The sequence below is a fragment of the Ambystoma mexicanum genome, chromosome 5q (assembly GCF_040938575.1).
Source record: "Ambystoma mexicanum isolate Mex_15411 chromosome 5q, UKY_AmexF1_1, whole genome shotgun sequence".
Taxonomy (NCBI): Eukaryota; Metazoa; Chordata; class Amphibia; order Caudata; family Ambystomatidae; genus Ambystoma; species Ambystoma mexicanum.
The window spans coordinates 1,293,215,145-1,293,229,986 of record NC_090933.1 but is presented as its reverse complement, the minus strand read 5'-3'; the positions used below and the strand labels follow the sequence as shown (position 1 = coordinate 1,293,229,986).

At 42.2% G+C, this 14,842-nt stretch overlaps 1 protein-coding gene across 2 annotated transcripts in view; it reads left to right on the top strand.

Moving 5' to 3' along the window:
• The window catches only part of MROH1 (maestro heat like repeat family member 1), a 2,813,132-nt gene that overhangs the window by 2,557,967 nt on the left and 240,323 nt on the right, over positions 1-14,842 (top strand). For both annotated transcript variants that reach the window (XM_069621886.1, XM_069621885.1), the window contains one exon: positions 9,490-9,645. In XM_069621886.1, the coding sequence (XP_069477987.1) occupies positions 9,490-9,645 (156 nt within the window). The remainder of the gene's footprint in view (positions 1-9,489; positions 9,646-14,842) is intronic.

The following is a 14,842-nucleotide window of genomic DNA, read 5'->3' as shown; positions in this document are numbered from 1 at the left end:
ATTTTGCAAACTCACAATACGTTCCTTTCTCTTGTAATCGTAACACAAACTATGCAATTGTCTCCTGTGGCCTCTGTGTGCATTGGTTAAATACATCTTTCATAATCTTTGTTAGGAGCATCTATGAAGCGTTCCCCTACAGCAACAATAAGAAGCTGGTAAGATGTTCTCTCTTCAGTTGTTGTCAATGCCTTTATGACACTCTTAATTTCTTTTCCCACCAAATTCATAAATATATCTAATTTATTCGGAACATCCTCATCTCCTAGTGCTCTTAAGAAGTCCTCAAACTCAATTACCCACTCTTGCCAGCGCTGACCTTGTGGCTCAAGATTGAATGAGCCTGGGCGGTGTAGATAGTTGACTAAACCCGATGATATAGGAATTCCCCACATGCCTTGAGCTGGGTCTAGATCCCCACTTGCATTATCAGAAGACATTTTGAACTAGTAGATAGCCTTTCCTCACCTTGGCTTTTATGAAACAGCCTGTTTGTTACCCTGTGCTGAAGTATTGTACCTTTATCGCCTATGCTGTGCAGGCGCAAGCATATCAATTTCACTGCTCCAACCAGTAACCAACGTTTGCATTTCTTACGTCGATCTCAGCTATGCATTAGTTATGCTACTGTGCATGGGGTACATGCTGCACTTGCAGATTCCTTATTCCTTCTTCTCTAGACTGTAGTTGGCAGCACCGTCGCCCAGTTTTATGTACTTTGTTATGCAGGTGCCGTAGCCCAATTCGTTGTTTGCTTTGCTTCGTTGTGTCAAGGAAATCACCAGTCTCTTTCATTGGTCAATATTCTTTCTTTCTTTGTTCAGGTGCACATTTGGTAGCTTGACTCTTCACCTTTGAGTTTATTGTACTCTATTACCGCATTCCTTAACTTATGCCAGACTTCAAAAGCAGCTTTCATTGCACCACTCTGTTTATCCTTTTAACTTTATATCACATGTCTGCACTAATACTTCATAAACGCATTGTCATTCAATTTTATGTGTATGCGCTCATGTTAGTGTCACTTGTTTCCAAAGCAGTTATTTTGCCCTTAATGTTCTATTACTCTTATTGCACAGGTGTAGTATTTTGACTGTTTATTTGTACAGTCCTTGCTTCTTTATTTAAACTTCCCTCAATATTTGTTGAGCGGTTCACCCATAACTGCCGTCACATTGGCTGATGCAGGAACAAACCTTTAGCTATTTGTGCACCCTAGCCACTCTGCACATGTAATCCTTAACCATCCATACACAGTGACCGAACCTTTTGATGCCCACTGGTTAATATGCACTATGCTGCTGTGCACGATGCAATGAAGGCACAGGCATCATTATATCACTTTAGGGTTTCAAGCATTGTCTTGGAAATTAATGTTTAGTGTCTTCAATTTGACATGCTAGACACCCCTGTTCACTATGTTAGTCGAAACTGGTCCTTCGTCACCAAATCTTTGAGTTTGCTGGTCAAATCCCCCACCCCACAACCCCCCCCCCCCCTTTTTATTTTATTTTTTAGCTTTTTTGGAGTTTTGCCAAGTTTGCTCTGTTAAGATTCCTCTTAGTGCCTTAGCTGTTATTGTTGGTCTTGGTTTTGATTGGTAGTTTTGTCTTGCGTTATTGTAATTCAGCGTTGCTGTGTTAGTGCATGTGTCCGTTTTTTCTTTTAATCTTGTTCACACCTCAATACTGCCTCTCTGTAATATTGGTGTGCTGTGCGATGACTTGCAAATTTCATTTCTGTTTCCACCTGTATTTTGCATTACGTGACCTTATTTGTGAGAATTTTCATTCACTCCGTGCTTTTAATCATTTTATTCATTTTTGTATTTTCATTTTGTTGTCAGCCCAACGTTCAAGAATTCTAAACACTTATTAAAAAAAAAAATGCCACTGCGATATATATCTTCAATCCCTCTGTAGATCAGCAGGTAATTTGATAAAGTTCCACTGATTTATCGTCCTACCTTTATCACTTTTGTTTCATCTCCGTCTCCATTGCGTTGCCATAATTCCTGTAACTTTCTTTGAGCAAACAAATATGGAGGCACTTTGTCTCACGATTTAAGGTCCTTTCCTCTAAGCCGTTCAACTCTCCGGCTTCTGTATCAAGCTGCGCCTCGCGCCCTGGTAAATTACGTTCCACGTTTCTTTGTCTTTTATTTATAAAATGCTTCAGGCAAACCTACTCCATACTGTATATATTGCCATCAATCATGCCATCCTCTAACATTGCACTCTGTAACTGTCTACATGCGACGGCTGTATCGCATGTCGGACCACTGTATTGCCTGCAATGCCCTTTCCGTCCGGCAACTTGTTGTTGCTAACATGTTTTAACATGTTTTAACTTGCAATCTCATGTCAAAGCAATATCACTTTACACCTTGTCACCAATTATAGGTTATACTATGCAGCGCCTCCTACCGACTGTATATTTGTATCTTTGTTCACTTCTTTCTGTCCCTGCTAGCATTTAGTTTACATTCACATTTGCATTACGGTCCTGTTTCTGGTTCAGTTTATATTTTAGTTATCAGTCCTGGGTCCTCTTGTGATCCTTTATCCTTTTTGTTTCCTTAGTCCTTAATGTCCTGTTTTGACCGACTCCTTAGGTCATCACTCCTATCGTTTTCCAATGTCTCAGTTTTCCCATTCCTTTTTTCTCGAACAGTCATCTTCACAACCACTTCACACACGTGGATTAGTGTTCTCCTTGTTGCCAAATGTCGTATGCCTTCATCATATAATCTTGATTATCTTGAATAATACTGTGAGACATATTCTGCATCTATACTTCTTTATTGTTCCACATCAACTGCCTGCATTTCTCTCCTTTTCCTTCCATCCCTGTTACAGTTCTATTCCCCTTACATTCCACATTCTACAAGCCACAACTGTGACGTGGTATATATACGACGCCTGACGTCACTTCCGGAGACAACTTTCGAGCAACAGACAAGACAGAACAAGGATCCACAGCCGAGTCGAGGTCCACTACGCCCCCTGTCAAGAATTTTTCCGAGCAGCAGAGCTGGACGCGGATATCTAGCAAGTTGATGAATCTGCAGGAGAAGAATCCATAGAAAGATCATTACAGTAAGTAATTTCTCTTTCTGAAACTGAAGCCCTCGATGGCCCCTGTTCTCGATGGCCTACCCCCGTTTCTGTTGAAGAATGCACCAACCCTGTGATCTGAGCTTTTAAAACCATGCTTCGATCACATTTTTAAGACTCATAGGATTCCTCTCAGATGGTCACAATCCATTATTATACCCATCTACAAAAAAGGAGATCCCAGCAACCCCGTAATCTATAGGCTCATAGCCCTCATCCATGCTATAAGTGAGGTGTTTGCCAGGCTCTTACTAAGGGACCTTAACCTAGTCATAAGGCAGTCTAACACTCTCTCCTGATTTCAAGTGGGCTTTCTGCAGTACATAGGTACCCCTGTAAATGCCACTATCATGGCCCACCTATTGCAGGTAACGAGGCGGGGGCCTATTTATACGGCTTCACTGGATATATGCTGCACCTTCGATTACCTTCTACGCTCCATTTTATGGTCAAAGTTGCTTCAATCTAATGTTCCTCCCAAGTTGGTGGCATAATTTATCGCACTATTGCATAATAATTCCTCTCTCAAGATCCGACTCACACAGGAAGGATCCATGACCACGTCCATTCCTTCAGACCTTGGAACGAGACAGGGATGCATCTTAGCCCCCACCCTCTTCAACTTGTATGTGAGTGTCATGGATGACTTATGGAAGTGCAATAACATTGCTCCCTTCACTGGCTAGCATTTGCAGACAACCTCATCTTTTGTGATAGGATTCCCATGGGTTTACAGTATAAGTTGACTCTGTTCCATCAATATGCTATGAAAAATTATTTACAGGCTAAAAGTGCAAATCCAAAGTGGTGATATTTGCAAACAAGGTAAAACCAAAATCTATGTGTTTGGTCTATTGGCAAGGTGATCGTTGAATGTGTACCTTATTTAAAATACTTAGGCTATAACCTTGTGAATTTTTCCAGCGTAATGTGGAAGGATACTTGAAAGGAAACGCTTTCACCATATAATGTTCAGATGAAACGCCTTCTGACCAAACTCTGTACATTTTCGATTCTACCGGCTGGGGAAGTAGAGCCGGTCCTGCTCTACGGGTTGGAGATGTCCACTTTGGGTTTGGGCGAGCACTTGAACGTTCTGCGCAGTCTACTGTTGAAAAGGGTACTGGGACTGGCCCTCTATGGAGACAGCTGTTGAATTGCACCAAAACCTTGCATCCTACAGAAAATTCTCTTTACATCGACTTAAATAAAAAGATAAAGGACATTTCCGTGCATTCACTAGACCTTTATAAATGTAAGATGCAGGATTTACTGTCATGCATTGATTCATCAGAAGAAGAATGAATCCATCGATCAGAAAAGACTAAACTTAAGCACTTTGGATATGATGGGAGGATGACTCTTGAGACAATGTTCAGTTACCCTCTGTATTCAGAGTATGTGAAATTTCCACGTAAAAGAGTTCAACTCCCGACTTACTCAATACACTTTCCGTGCAATAAATTGCATACTATATACATGTGTTTTAGGTTTAATTAACTTCCCACAAGAGAGCGGACTAAATATTGGAACTTGCCAGGCCCAGTAGTGAACAGGGAGACATGTCGTTGCTGCAATACTAATGATCTGCTGGAAACGGCACGCCACTGGGTAATTGAATGTCCGTAGTTACATTTGAAAAGGCAAAATGTATTCCACAAAGATGGGGACTGTTTCAGCACAGATATGTCAAAGAACTTAATTTGGTCCATGCTCATGTGGGGTGAGAATGTCTCTCCAAACCTTGCTTTCTGACGATTTTGTAAACGAAATTAAAGTAGCAATCTAAAGACTTTTTCATTTTTTTTTCTGTTTCTTATCAGTATGTTTTTAAAACAAAATATTGTAATGTCTAGTATGTGTTTGTGTAAGGTTTATTGTAAACCACATCACAATAAATAAATACAAAATAAATAATCGCGCAGCTCAAACTCTACCGCCTGTAAAGGCGATGACGCTGCAGACATCTTTGTCAAGGCTTGTGCATCATTGGTGCCCCTCAGTATGAGGTTTATCAACGGCTCCTTCTCGGGGGGGATGTAAGCCAGATCTTATAGAACACGGCTGGATCACTCCTCTACTACAGAAAGCCTACCATGGATCGTAACATCACCACTAACTGTAGGCCAATCACTAACATACCATTCTTGCTGAAGATGGTAGATCGAGCTGCATATCTTCAGGTCGACAATCATCTTGGGTAAGCGTCAGTCGGGCTTTAGGCCAGCACATAGCAGAAAGACTACCACGCTTGATTTGAAGGCCAACATCCTACAAACTATGGACAACAGCGGTATTGTGTTACTAATGCTATTGGACTTGTCAGCCACTTTTGACCTAATGGACCATACTATCTTGGTCGATAGATTACTAAACTCTGCTAACTTCTCGATCTTAGAAGCAAAATGGCTGAACTCCTTTTTGGTTGTTGCTCAGCCAGGGTGTTTAATTGTCCAGATGCAGCAGATGCTGTTAAGGTGCCTTATGGGTAGCACAGGGTCTTGCCTATCGCCTATTCTCTAAACCATCTTCACAAAGCTGTTGTTTGGGTTATTGGATACTAAGGGCATCATACATACCAACTATGCCGATGACACTCAGTGCTCTATCCCAAATTCTGGGAAGTATGGCAAAATCATCAATGAGGTCTATTCCTATATCCAGCAGTGGCTGGTTCACAACAGCCAGGCTTTGAATGTTTCTGAAACAGAATTAATGTTTGCTGGTACAGCTAGTAGAATCAAAAACTAGAACCCGAATATAGGAACTTTTTTTTTATAGCTGACTGTGCCATCACCACTCTGGAGAAAGTAAAAACATTGGAGCTGAGCATGAAGGCCTATGTTAAATAACGTTAGCATACCACCTTAAATTGCCGACCTATATTTGCCCCTTCTTGTCCAAAAACTGTTTCTCTTTTTTTTGAAAGAGCAATTATTGGAGCTAAACTGGCCTACTGTGGAAGTTGCTTTATGGAATAAATAAGGGAGAAATAACAAACAAGTAATCCAGAAATTGGTCTAATTAGGAGAGATCATATCTCTGATGCTAGGTGAGCACTTCACTGGTTATATGTAGGAGCTAGGAGATCCTTCAGACATCTCACTCTCATGCATAAGGTCTTGTTTGGCAATGGTCCAATCTACCTATCTGAAAGGATCTCGTGGCTACCTATACAGAGAACATGCAAATCTAATTTGACCAATCTGCTGTTCATGCCGAGAGCTAAACTAACCTCAGTGAGTCAATGTGCCTTTGGTGCAGCAATACACAGGCTTTAGAACACCCTGGACCTCATTACACGGATGGCGGTAAGGATTTACGCAATTTGCGGTACCGTAATTAGCACCTTCCCCATTCCCATTGAGCCCTATGGGGCAAAAATGGGAATGGGAATGGGGAAGGGCAATGGTGGAAGGGGGAATTACCGCCCCGCAAACCTTGGAATGCGGCGGTAATTCCCCTTTCCGCCAAGGCGGTGCCGGTATTTTACCGGCATGAACCATGGCGCTAATAGCGCCATGGTTCTCCGCCATCCGTGTAATGAGGCCCCCTGTCTGCAGACTTGGGGGGCTTTCATTCTCTAGCCCCGTTTAAACAAGCTCGGAAAACTATCATTTTGCCCAAATACATTGGTACTGAACCACTCGGCCTAAAATGTCTTCCTATATTGGTTTAGATAGATGGTTGTATTATGTTTGTTGAGTGTATTTGTTTGTTCTTTGTTGAACGCCTGTATGCCCCAGGGCTTGTTTGTTTGGCATAATACAAATACATAAAATACTGCCAAGTCTCTGGGGCTGGCAGTACAGCAACAGCAGCTTGCGAGCCCAGTGGACAGGGGATGAGATTTGTGCCCCTTCAACACTCATGCCCAAAGAGTAAGAGACCAAGCACTATTGAGCAGACAAAGGCCAGTGCCGTCGTTATTGGAGGAGGGGCAGGGATGCACCTAGTGGAAGCACTTCCACCTCTAGTGTGCCATCAGCAACTCCGCTCTGAAGTGGACTTCCGCCACAAGTCCCCTGTGAAAGGCAGAGATTCCCTGTTTTTTCTAATAAAGTTAGATATTGTTAGGGAGAATTCTCCTTCTAGGGTTAATTTCCCTCACCTAGTGAGTCCCCCAGCAGCTTTGCTGGATTTCTGGAGTTTATTTTTTCCACCTGGTAAGAGTGTACATCTTTTTACCACTCTTACATGTGTTTTGGCCTATGTGTTGTTACTCATTGTGTGATCTTGGGCACTGGAGCACACCAATCCAAGTGCCCCTGTTCTTGTATGGGTTACACCGCACCTTTAGTGTAGTAACCCAGGGTTGTCTTTAAGACTTCCCCCCTGACTCCATTTCGCTGGGGCTGACTACCGTCCCCCAGAGAAAGGTAAAGTTGCCATTTACTTTACATAGTCATTTTTACCCCAGACCCTGTACACCCCATTTTACATGGAGTACTGGAAAGGGCTTTTCTGTCTGTACCACACTGAGCATTGTTTCGCTCTTTTAAAATTTAGAATTGGCTGGTGGCAGTGATATCTACCCTAACTTTTCTACCGCGATTATTTTAGTTAAACGTGGTACTGTTCTTGGCTATTATATTAGCCTCGAACATAAACCCGCTTGACCAAATCGTCTTTCTTTTGGCTCCGGTTCGGTTTATTCGCCATTTCTTTTTGTTAAAGTCCTTCTTGTGTTTTACTTTGCGCTGCAAACTAGGTTCGCCTTCTTTGTTCACCGTCTTTTTGGCAGGCTTCTGCAGAGAAGCCTTCCTCAAGGCGCCTGGGTGTCCAGGTGGGCTGAATGTGAGGGAGGGGTGTAGTCACCCCTGCACAGGGTATCCTAGGAAACCCAAGTCGCACTTTGCCATGATTGGCTGAGGTGGTTGTCCCGGCTGGACAACCCCCCGCTGCGTGATTGACAGCCAGGCTGTGTGAATGGAGGTTTTGCGCATAAAGGCAGGTCTCTTAGGCTAGAAGTCAGTCGCCTCTGGAACTACAAGGAACCGAAGAGAAGCGGAGAGAACGACGTCTGCTAAAACTACCCCGTCCCGGTGAAGCCCTGCTGCAGTCCTGAGCTATCTACCCTTCGACGACTAAGAAAAGATCCAGTCCGGAGTCTTCTTCCCTTGAGCCTGGTGGGGATAACGAGCTCATCTTCTTCAGCCAGAGATCGCCGCTGTGGTCGTAATCGCTGCACACTGCTGTAGTGGTCCGGATAGCCACCTGCTGAGCCTCTCCTGTTTTTAAGGAGCACACCTTTTCGTTGTTGCTACTGCCGGCTTCATCCCTGTGTGGTGCAGACCTGCTTCAGACGTCCTCCTTCACAACGAAGCTCCAGGAATCGTGGGTCTGCGGGAAATCAACAGGAACAACTGCCAGGGCGCCAGCTGCATCGTGGAAATAAGGTACTGTGTTCTACTCGAGGAAACTGGGTGAACCCCTTTTCTTCATCTCCAAGGCTCGTCCTGGTCTTCCCTCCCTCCTTATAACTTTTGCTTCCGAACATTGACAATATTTAAGTACTCTTGGGCTATACGGAATCGTGAACTGTCTAATGGTGTGATCTTCGGCACAGGCCTCCGGTGTCATCTAAACCTGGCTCCGACCCTTTGACTTTTGAACTCCTGTTTCTCGATACTGTCTGCCTAACCTAAATATTGCCTGGGATTTTTGCCTCCAACTCCCTCTGGGTATTTCAAGTGCTAAGTATGTTTTCTACCCCGGTAGCATTTCATGTCACGGATATGCGTTTATTTAGTAGACCGAACTGTACAAAGTGAATTGGTTAGTTGTAGTATATTTAACGTGTGGTTTTGTTTAAAGTTTAATAGAGGTGTTGTGTTTATAACTGATGGTTTAAAAAATAAATGTACTTATATTTTCTACCTGAAACCTTGAGTCAGTGTTTCAGTGTTTGCTTGAGTCACAGTAATTGTGGTCCCTTTGTGTAATCTCTGCTACTGCTCATATGCTCTTGAGATAAGCCTGGCTGCTCTGCTACAGCTACCACTATAACTTAGTAGTACGGGCTTGTACCAAAGGTAAAACTTGTATTGCCACCTGTAGTCTTAATTTTGTGTAGTGGTCCCTAAGGGCACTGCACAGGATTCTGCCTAACAGATATCTGTCTAAAGTCTTGGCAAAAAGAAGTGAGGGTGGATGCCTAGTGTAGTTGCTGCTATAATCAGCCAACTTAACTTGAGTTGTATTCCAGGTTTCATTGCACTGTGCTCAACTTGAGCTTGAAACGTAGGTTTATTATTCAGAATGGTTCAACATGGTGACGCCAGTCAACCTGTTTGCTCTTCATAGCTCCCCAAAGATAATTGCTTTTGATTTTTTAACCACTGCTTTTTTTTCTTGATATTTTTTTCCTCAGGAAAAAGCTGAATTGCGCCAAGCTTCCATCATTTTGTTTGGGAAATTGACCAAATTCAGTAACAGTAACAATGAAGATGTCTTCTTTGAGCAGATCCTTAATGGATTGGTCACATTGTTACTCCACCTCCAGGACCCAAAGCCAGAGGTAGTCAAGGTAAGGTGCATTCTAGATTATCAATTTTTAGCAGCTGTTTTATTAATTCAAGCAGACACGAACCAACAGACTTTTCTGTGACAGTGATATATTGGATTGAGCACCCTTTCTCTGAGGTGACATGCATACGCTTAAGCATGATCCTAGCATGAATCTCGATTATGCTCCCATATTGCTCCTCAGTTTGCATCACTGCAGGATTCTTTTAACAAGTTCAGTATGTATTTTGTACTTGACTGCGTCATTTGTGTATGTTATTGAGATCTGAGGTGGTAGTGAACGTGCCAACAAGGTTCAGGCTACAGAGTCAGAGGAGCTCTCAAATCATGTTATTTTATGAGAAGGAAAGTTAAAAGAAACCTTTTGAATTGATATTGGTCTTAATGATGCCTCCTTATAGAGCATGAGAAAATAGTGCATTGGAATTTGTCTTCGAGCGGAATCCAATTTTTCAGAATCTTCCTGAGCAATTTTGTGTGTCACAGTATGCCTGTGGTGACTGTTTCTTTGTGCCTTGCTCAACAATTTTGGGGTGTGGTGTAGTATTTGCAATACTTCTAACCAAAGTTTTTGTTTTCTTATTTTTTAATTATTTAATGTTATATAGTTATAAATTATAACTTTTAACATTACACACATATAGAGAAAATAAAACAGTATATCAATGTTCCATCACATCATCACAAATAATGCATTAGATATAATTATGCATTATAATTACGATCATAACATTTCAAGATTCAAAGGAAGAATTCTTACAATTCCAATTCATTGATCAAGCAATCATTTCATAGCTAAATTCATTGCAATAGTAAAACTTCCATTACAATGTATAAAATAGGACATTTAACAATCAGATTAAACATACTTCATAATCATTCATCATATCCAAGTAAGGCAGTTTTCTCTAACAGTTTATTTAAAGTGCTTCAAAATTCCATACATTCGCAAACCCAGTTACTGCCAAAACCAAGTAAATAATAGCCATGCGGGACAGTTTTAGCAGTAAAACTTTAAAGTGCACTGACATTCAGATAAACCTATTCACAGACAATCAACTTAAAGTACTTCAAATTTTTAATGATGTGACTGCCAGGACCAGAGAAGTGGTGCATCTGGCAAGACATGCTTGGCACACCCCATCACTCATCCCATTTTAAGGCATCCCCAAATTTCTTTAAATAATGCAAATGAAGACCACTCACTGCAGGGCATGATAACATTTCAGGTCTCGTTCTGATGCCTTTCTTCACAGAACCTACAAAAGATTTGATCAGGCGATATCCTATCATATTTGCCCTGAATTTCTCTTGTAGGTATTATGTTCATTTAAAATCTCAAAAATTCTCTCCTAATACATTTATCAGGTTAAATCGCCAAATAAGGAGCCAGAATCCCTGCATTCTTGTAATCCAGCTTTAGGTGCTGCATTGAGACATAGCTGTGCATGGTGTCCAGGGTGCAGGCCCAATCAGAGCAATATAAAATGTTCTCAACTCACCCCACATTTTGGAAAAAATCCTCCACACCCAGTCTTAAAGATTCAAGCAGTGCAGAGCAGTACTGAGTATATTCTTTGACAAATTTATTATCACCCCGTTCCATCAAACGTTTCACCTCAATGATGAGGGAATCTTTAACAGGCACTACAATTTTGTAGAAGAATGATGACTTCCATTGAACTCTGCACTTTATTGATTGCAAACCCAACTCGTAACGTAACTTGACAATTGGGATACAATCCGGCATTCGAAGAAGGGGATGTCAAAACAAGCCTCGAATTGTGCAGCCAATCCAAGACCCAAAGCAGATAAAGCTCAATGCCGTAGAGTAATTTCGGTTGAACCTTTCCCTCATAGAATTATATCGCAGGGATCAGCGAATATTTACCTACATTTTGATCCACTCTACTCAACTGATTATATTTTTTCTTTTTTTTAATTGTGCATTAGTTAATTACAAAACGTTAAACACTTCATTTTTAAAAAGAATGAAGAGGTAAATAACTAACAAATTTCATCAATATCTTCTCTGTACATGAGAGAAATTAAAAATACAAGATTAATTACAACACTTAATAAAATACAAAATCATCCAATATGAAAAGAGCGATGAAAAAGGCCATTAAATCAGTTACGCTAATTAATCAAATCTCCTCATGGCTACTTTCTAGATTTCAAAGGATGCAGCAGCTAGGGCTATAGATTCAGCGCCAAATATCGTTGATCAAAATTGGTCATATGAAATATTTGAATTTTTGTCACATATCTCGAGTAACCTTTCACATAGCAAGTAACCAGTTTGGGAAAGACCATTAATATGTGCCTGCTAGACTACAATTCTTTGTGGCAAAGACAAGTGCTATCAACTAGCAAAGTAGTTAGCTACGTGCCCCGAAACATTTTAGTAGGGACTAGCTACAATCGTAGGTACAATTTAAATCACTTTAACTCGATTGAACAAAATGTAATCAAACCTGAAGGATTAAAACCAGGGAAACTTTGGTATGAGTATTCTCTATATCTTTTACTGGTATGTTGTTTACTTATGTTTTTGACTCACTCCCACAATCTTGTTTTTTTAAGTTTGGCTCGGATACAAAGATATCAGGATCTATGTACAGTGCTGTTAGGTTGTTCTTATAGCCTTTATCTAGTTGTTTCCCGAAGAGTTGTAACAGGTCATTTGTGTTTTGGTGTGTTTGCATACATTTGGCATATAGCAGGGTTCTCTGTACGCACCACATGGACATTAATGATGGCAGACCAAACTCCACCCTTAGGTCTTTGACCTATACCGAATTGGGCACGTTTATGATTGTACGAACCAATTTACCCTTGAGTCTATTCAACCAAAGCACGTGTGTGCTGGGCAGTGCTTCGAGCGCATTTACATGCGTTATGCCTCTAAAAACACTCGATATTATGTCCTCTACGATGCTCTATATAATTCTTCAGGACAAGCCATTTCTTCCAGGTTTTGCTGTGATCATTTCAGCGTAATATGTGACTGGAGGTTTTATTACTACTGAGAAACAATACCCTTGTTCTTTCAAGGGGGGATTTTATGCAGTTTCCAAACAAAAGGTCTTTTTTCTGGGGTACTTTTGCTCAGGCACATAGTCTTGGTTTTGGATATATTAATGACCATGTGATATTTTTTTTTAAACATATTCCAGTAGGGCATATATTGTTTCTTGAAGACCCATCTGGGTCTGGTCGAACAGAATAATGTCAGCGTATGATAGACATAGTACTTATTCTCCATTTCTCTTGGGTTGGAAAGTAATGGGCTTTTAACAGTTCATGTTCTAAGTCGCCAGTATAAAGGTTGTATAATATGGGCCCTAGAACCAAGCCTAACTTCAGCCCACAATTAGTTTGATAATAGTTAGTGTGTGTAACGCTCACCTGATTCCCGCAGAGGCGCCGGTCTTGACTGGGTGAATGCCGTATCTTCAAAGGTGATGTGTAACACACGGTTGGCTCTTTGGGCTGGACCTCTGTGCACTGTATGTCTGACTCGAAGAGTAAGATGTCTGCAGATAGAAAATATGGGATTAATGAACTGGGGTTATTGGGTGCCTCTCTCCTCTTCCCTTTCTCTTCTCCTGTAGAACCCCAAAGGTTAACGCCCTCACCTTAGGTAAGTGAACGCCGAGCTCTCCATCTGCCTCGGGGCAGGGTGCCGTAACCAGTTTCCTCACTGGATAAGGGTGCAGGCCTCTTGACCTCAGAGGACTGCTGTCCGTCGTTAACTGCACGAACGGTAAGTTCTGGGCACTTCAAATGTCTTAAGTCTTTTGTAATGATCTCTTGTTTTGCAGGGTTCCGGCGATGGCGGATGGCGGGCTGATGAGAGTTGAGGCTCGAACCCGCGTGAGGAATAGAAGCGCCTGGAAGCACGTAAGTAAGCGCTTGTAGCCTGCTTCATGATGCGCACTAACTGTCCCTTTTATCTTGCAGGTACAAGTTTGGAGCTTTAGAGAATCTGAAGGGTGCTGGAATACCCACTGGATTCGGCGTGGGAAGGAGTAATGGCACGTGAGTAATAAAGTTGCCCAATGTCTTTAAACGCACCTTCTTTTGTCTTTCAGATGCGGGATGCAGCGCCGAAGGCCTCCGGAGCGTGCGAAGAGCTGGTAAGCTTTTGTCTTTCAGATGCCGGAATGCAGCGCGAGGCGTTGGTGACAGCCGATGGACCAGGTAAGAGATGCGCTGCCACTGAAGACCGTAGTGTTAACCTGTTCTTTCTTTGTCTTTACAGGTGCTGCTGAAGACTGGATTCCAGGATGGTAAGCCTTTGTTCCCTTAGGCCCAGGATCAGAAGCAGAAGACACGATGAGCGTTCTGCTGCAGAGAATGCAGAATAACGCAAAGCAAGATTCATCCATCGGGTGTGGTTTAAATAGCCTCCTGTAGTGCTTAGGTGTCTCCTTCCACAGCCACGCCTAGGTAAGAAAAGAGTTCCTGCTTTCCAGAAGAGTTCCAGTGTTCTGAACCTAGGGAGTGGCTCCTGCCCCACCCAACAGGAAAAGTAGTCCCAAACAGAAGAGGATCAGGGGTTCAACTGGCAGGTAAGTAAGCAGCATGGTCTGCTGCAGGTAAGTCCACCCAAGCATTATGAGCCCGGCGCTTCCAGCGCTGGGACTGGGCATCTTTATGAGCCTGGTGCCACTGGCGCCAGGACAGGGTCCAAAAGGTCCCAATTGGGACTGGCTGGCACTCGGAACCGGGGTTATGGGTCTGCTTCCAAGGGAGTCGGGCAAGTCCTGATCTTTTGGAAGCAGAGATCATGACAGTGTGGTTGCCTGCCAGATTCAGTCAAATTGTAACTGAGGTGTTTGTATATAGTTGTTGCATGTAGTGCAACAAAGATGGATCAGCGCCTCAGGTCTTTAGTTTTTCCCATAGTAATGAGCGCAAGACCAAATCGAAGGCTTTTCTGAAATCAACATAGCAACAAAACAAGTTTTTCCCGTTCATATTACTATATTCCGCTATAAGATATTGGAGTGTATAGATGTTGTAATGGTGCTATAACCTTTTCTAAATCCCATTTGATATCTCCTTAGTATACTAGCGTTTTCGGCCCAGGCACCTAATTGTCTTAGCAAAATGCTGGGGAATATCTTCTGGCTCGTGTCTATCATGGCCAAAAGGCGAAAGTTGGAGGGCTCCGATCCATCTCCTTTTTT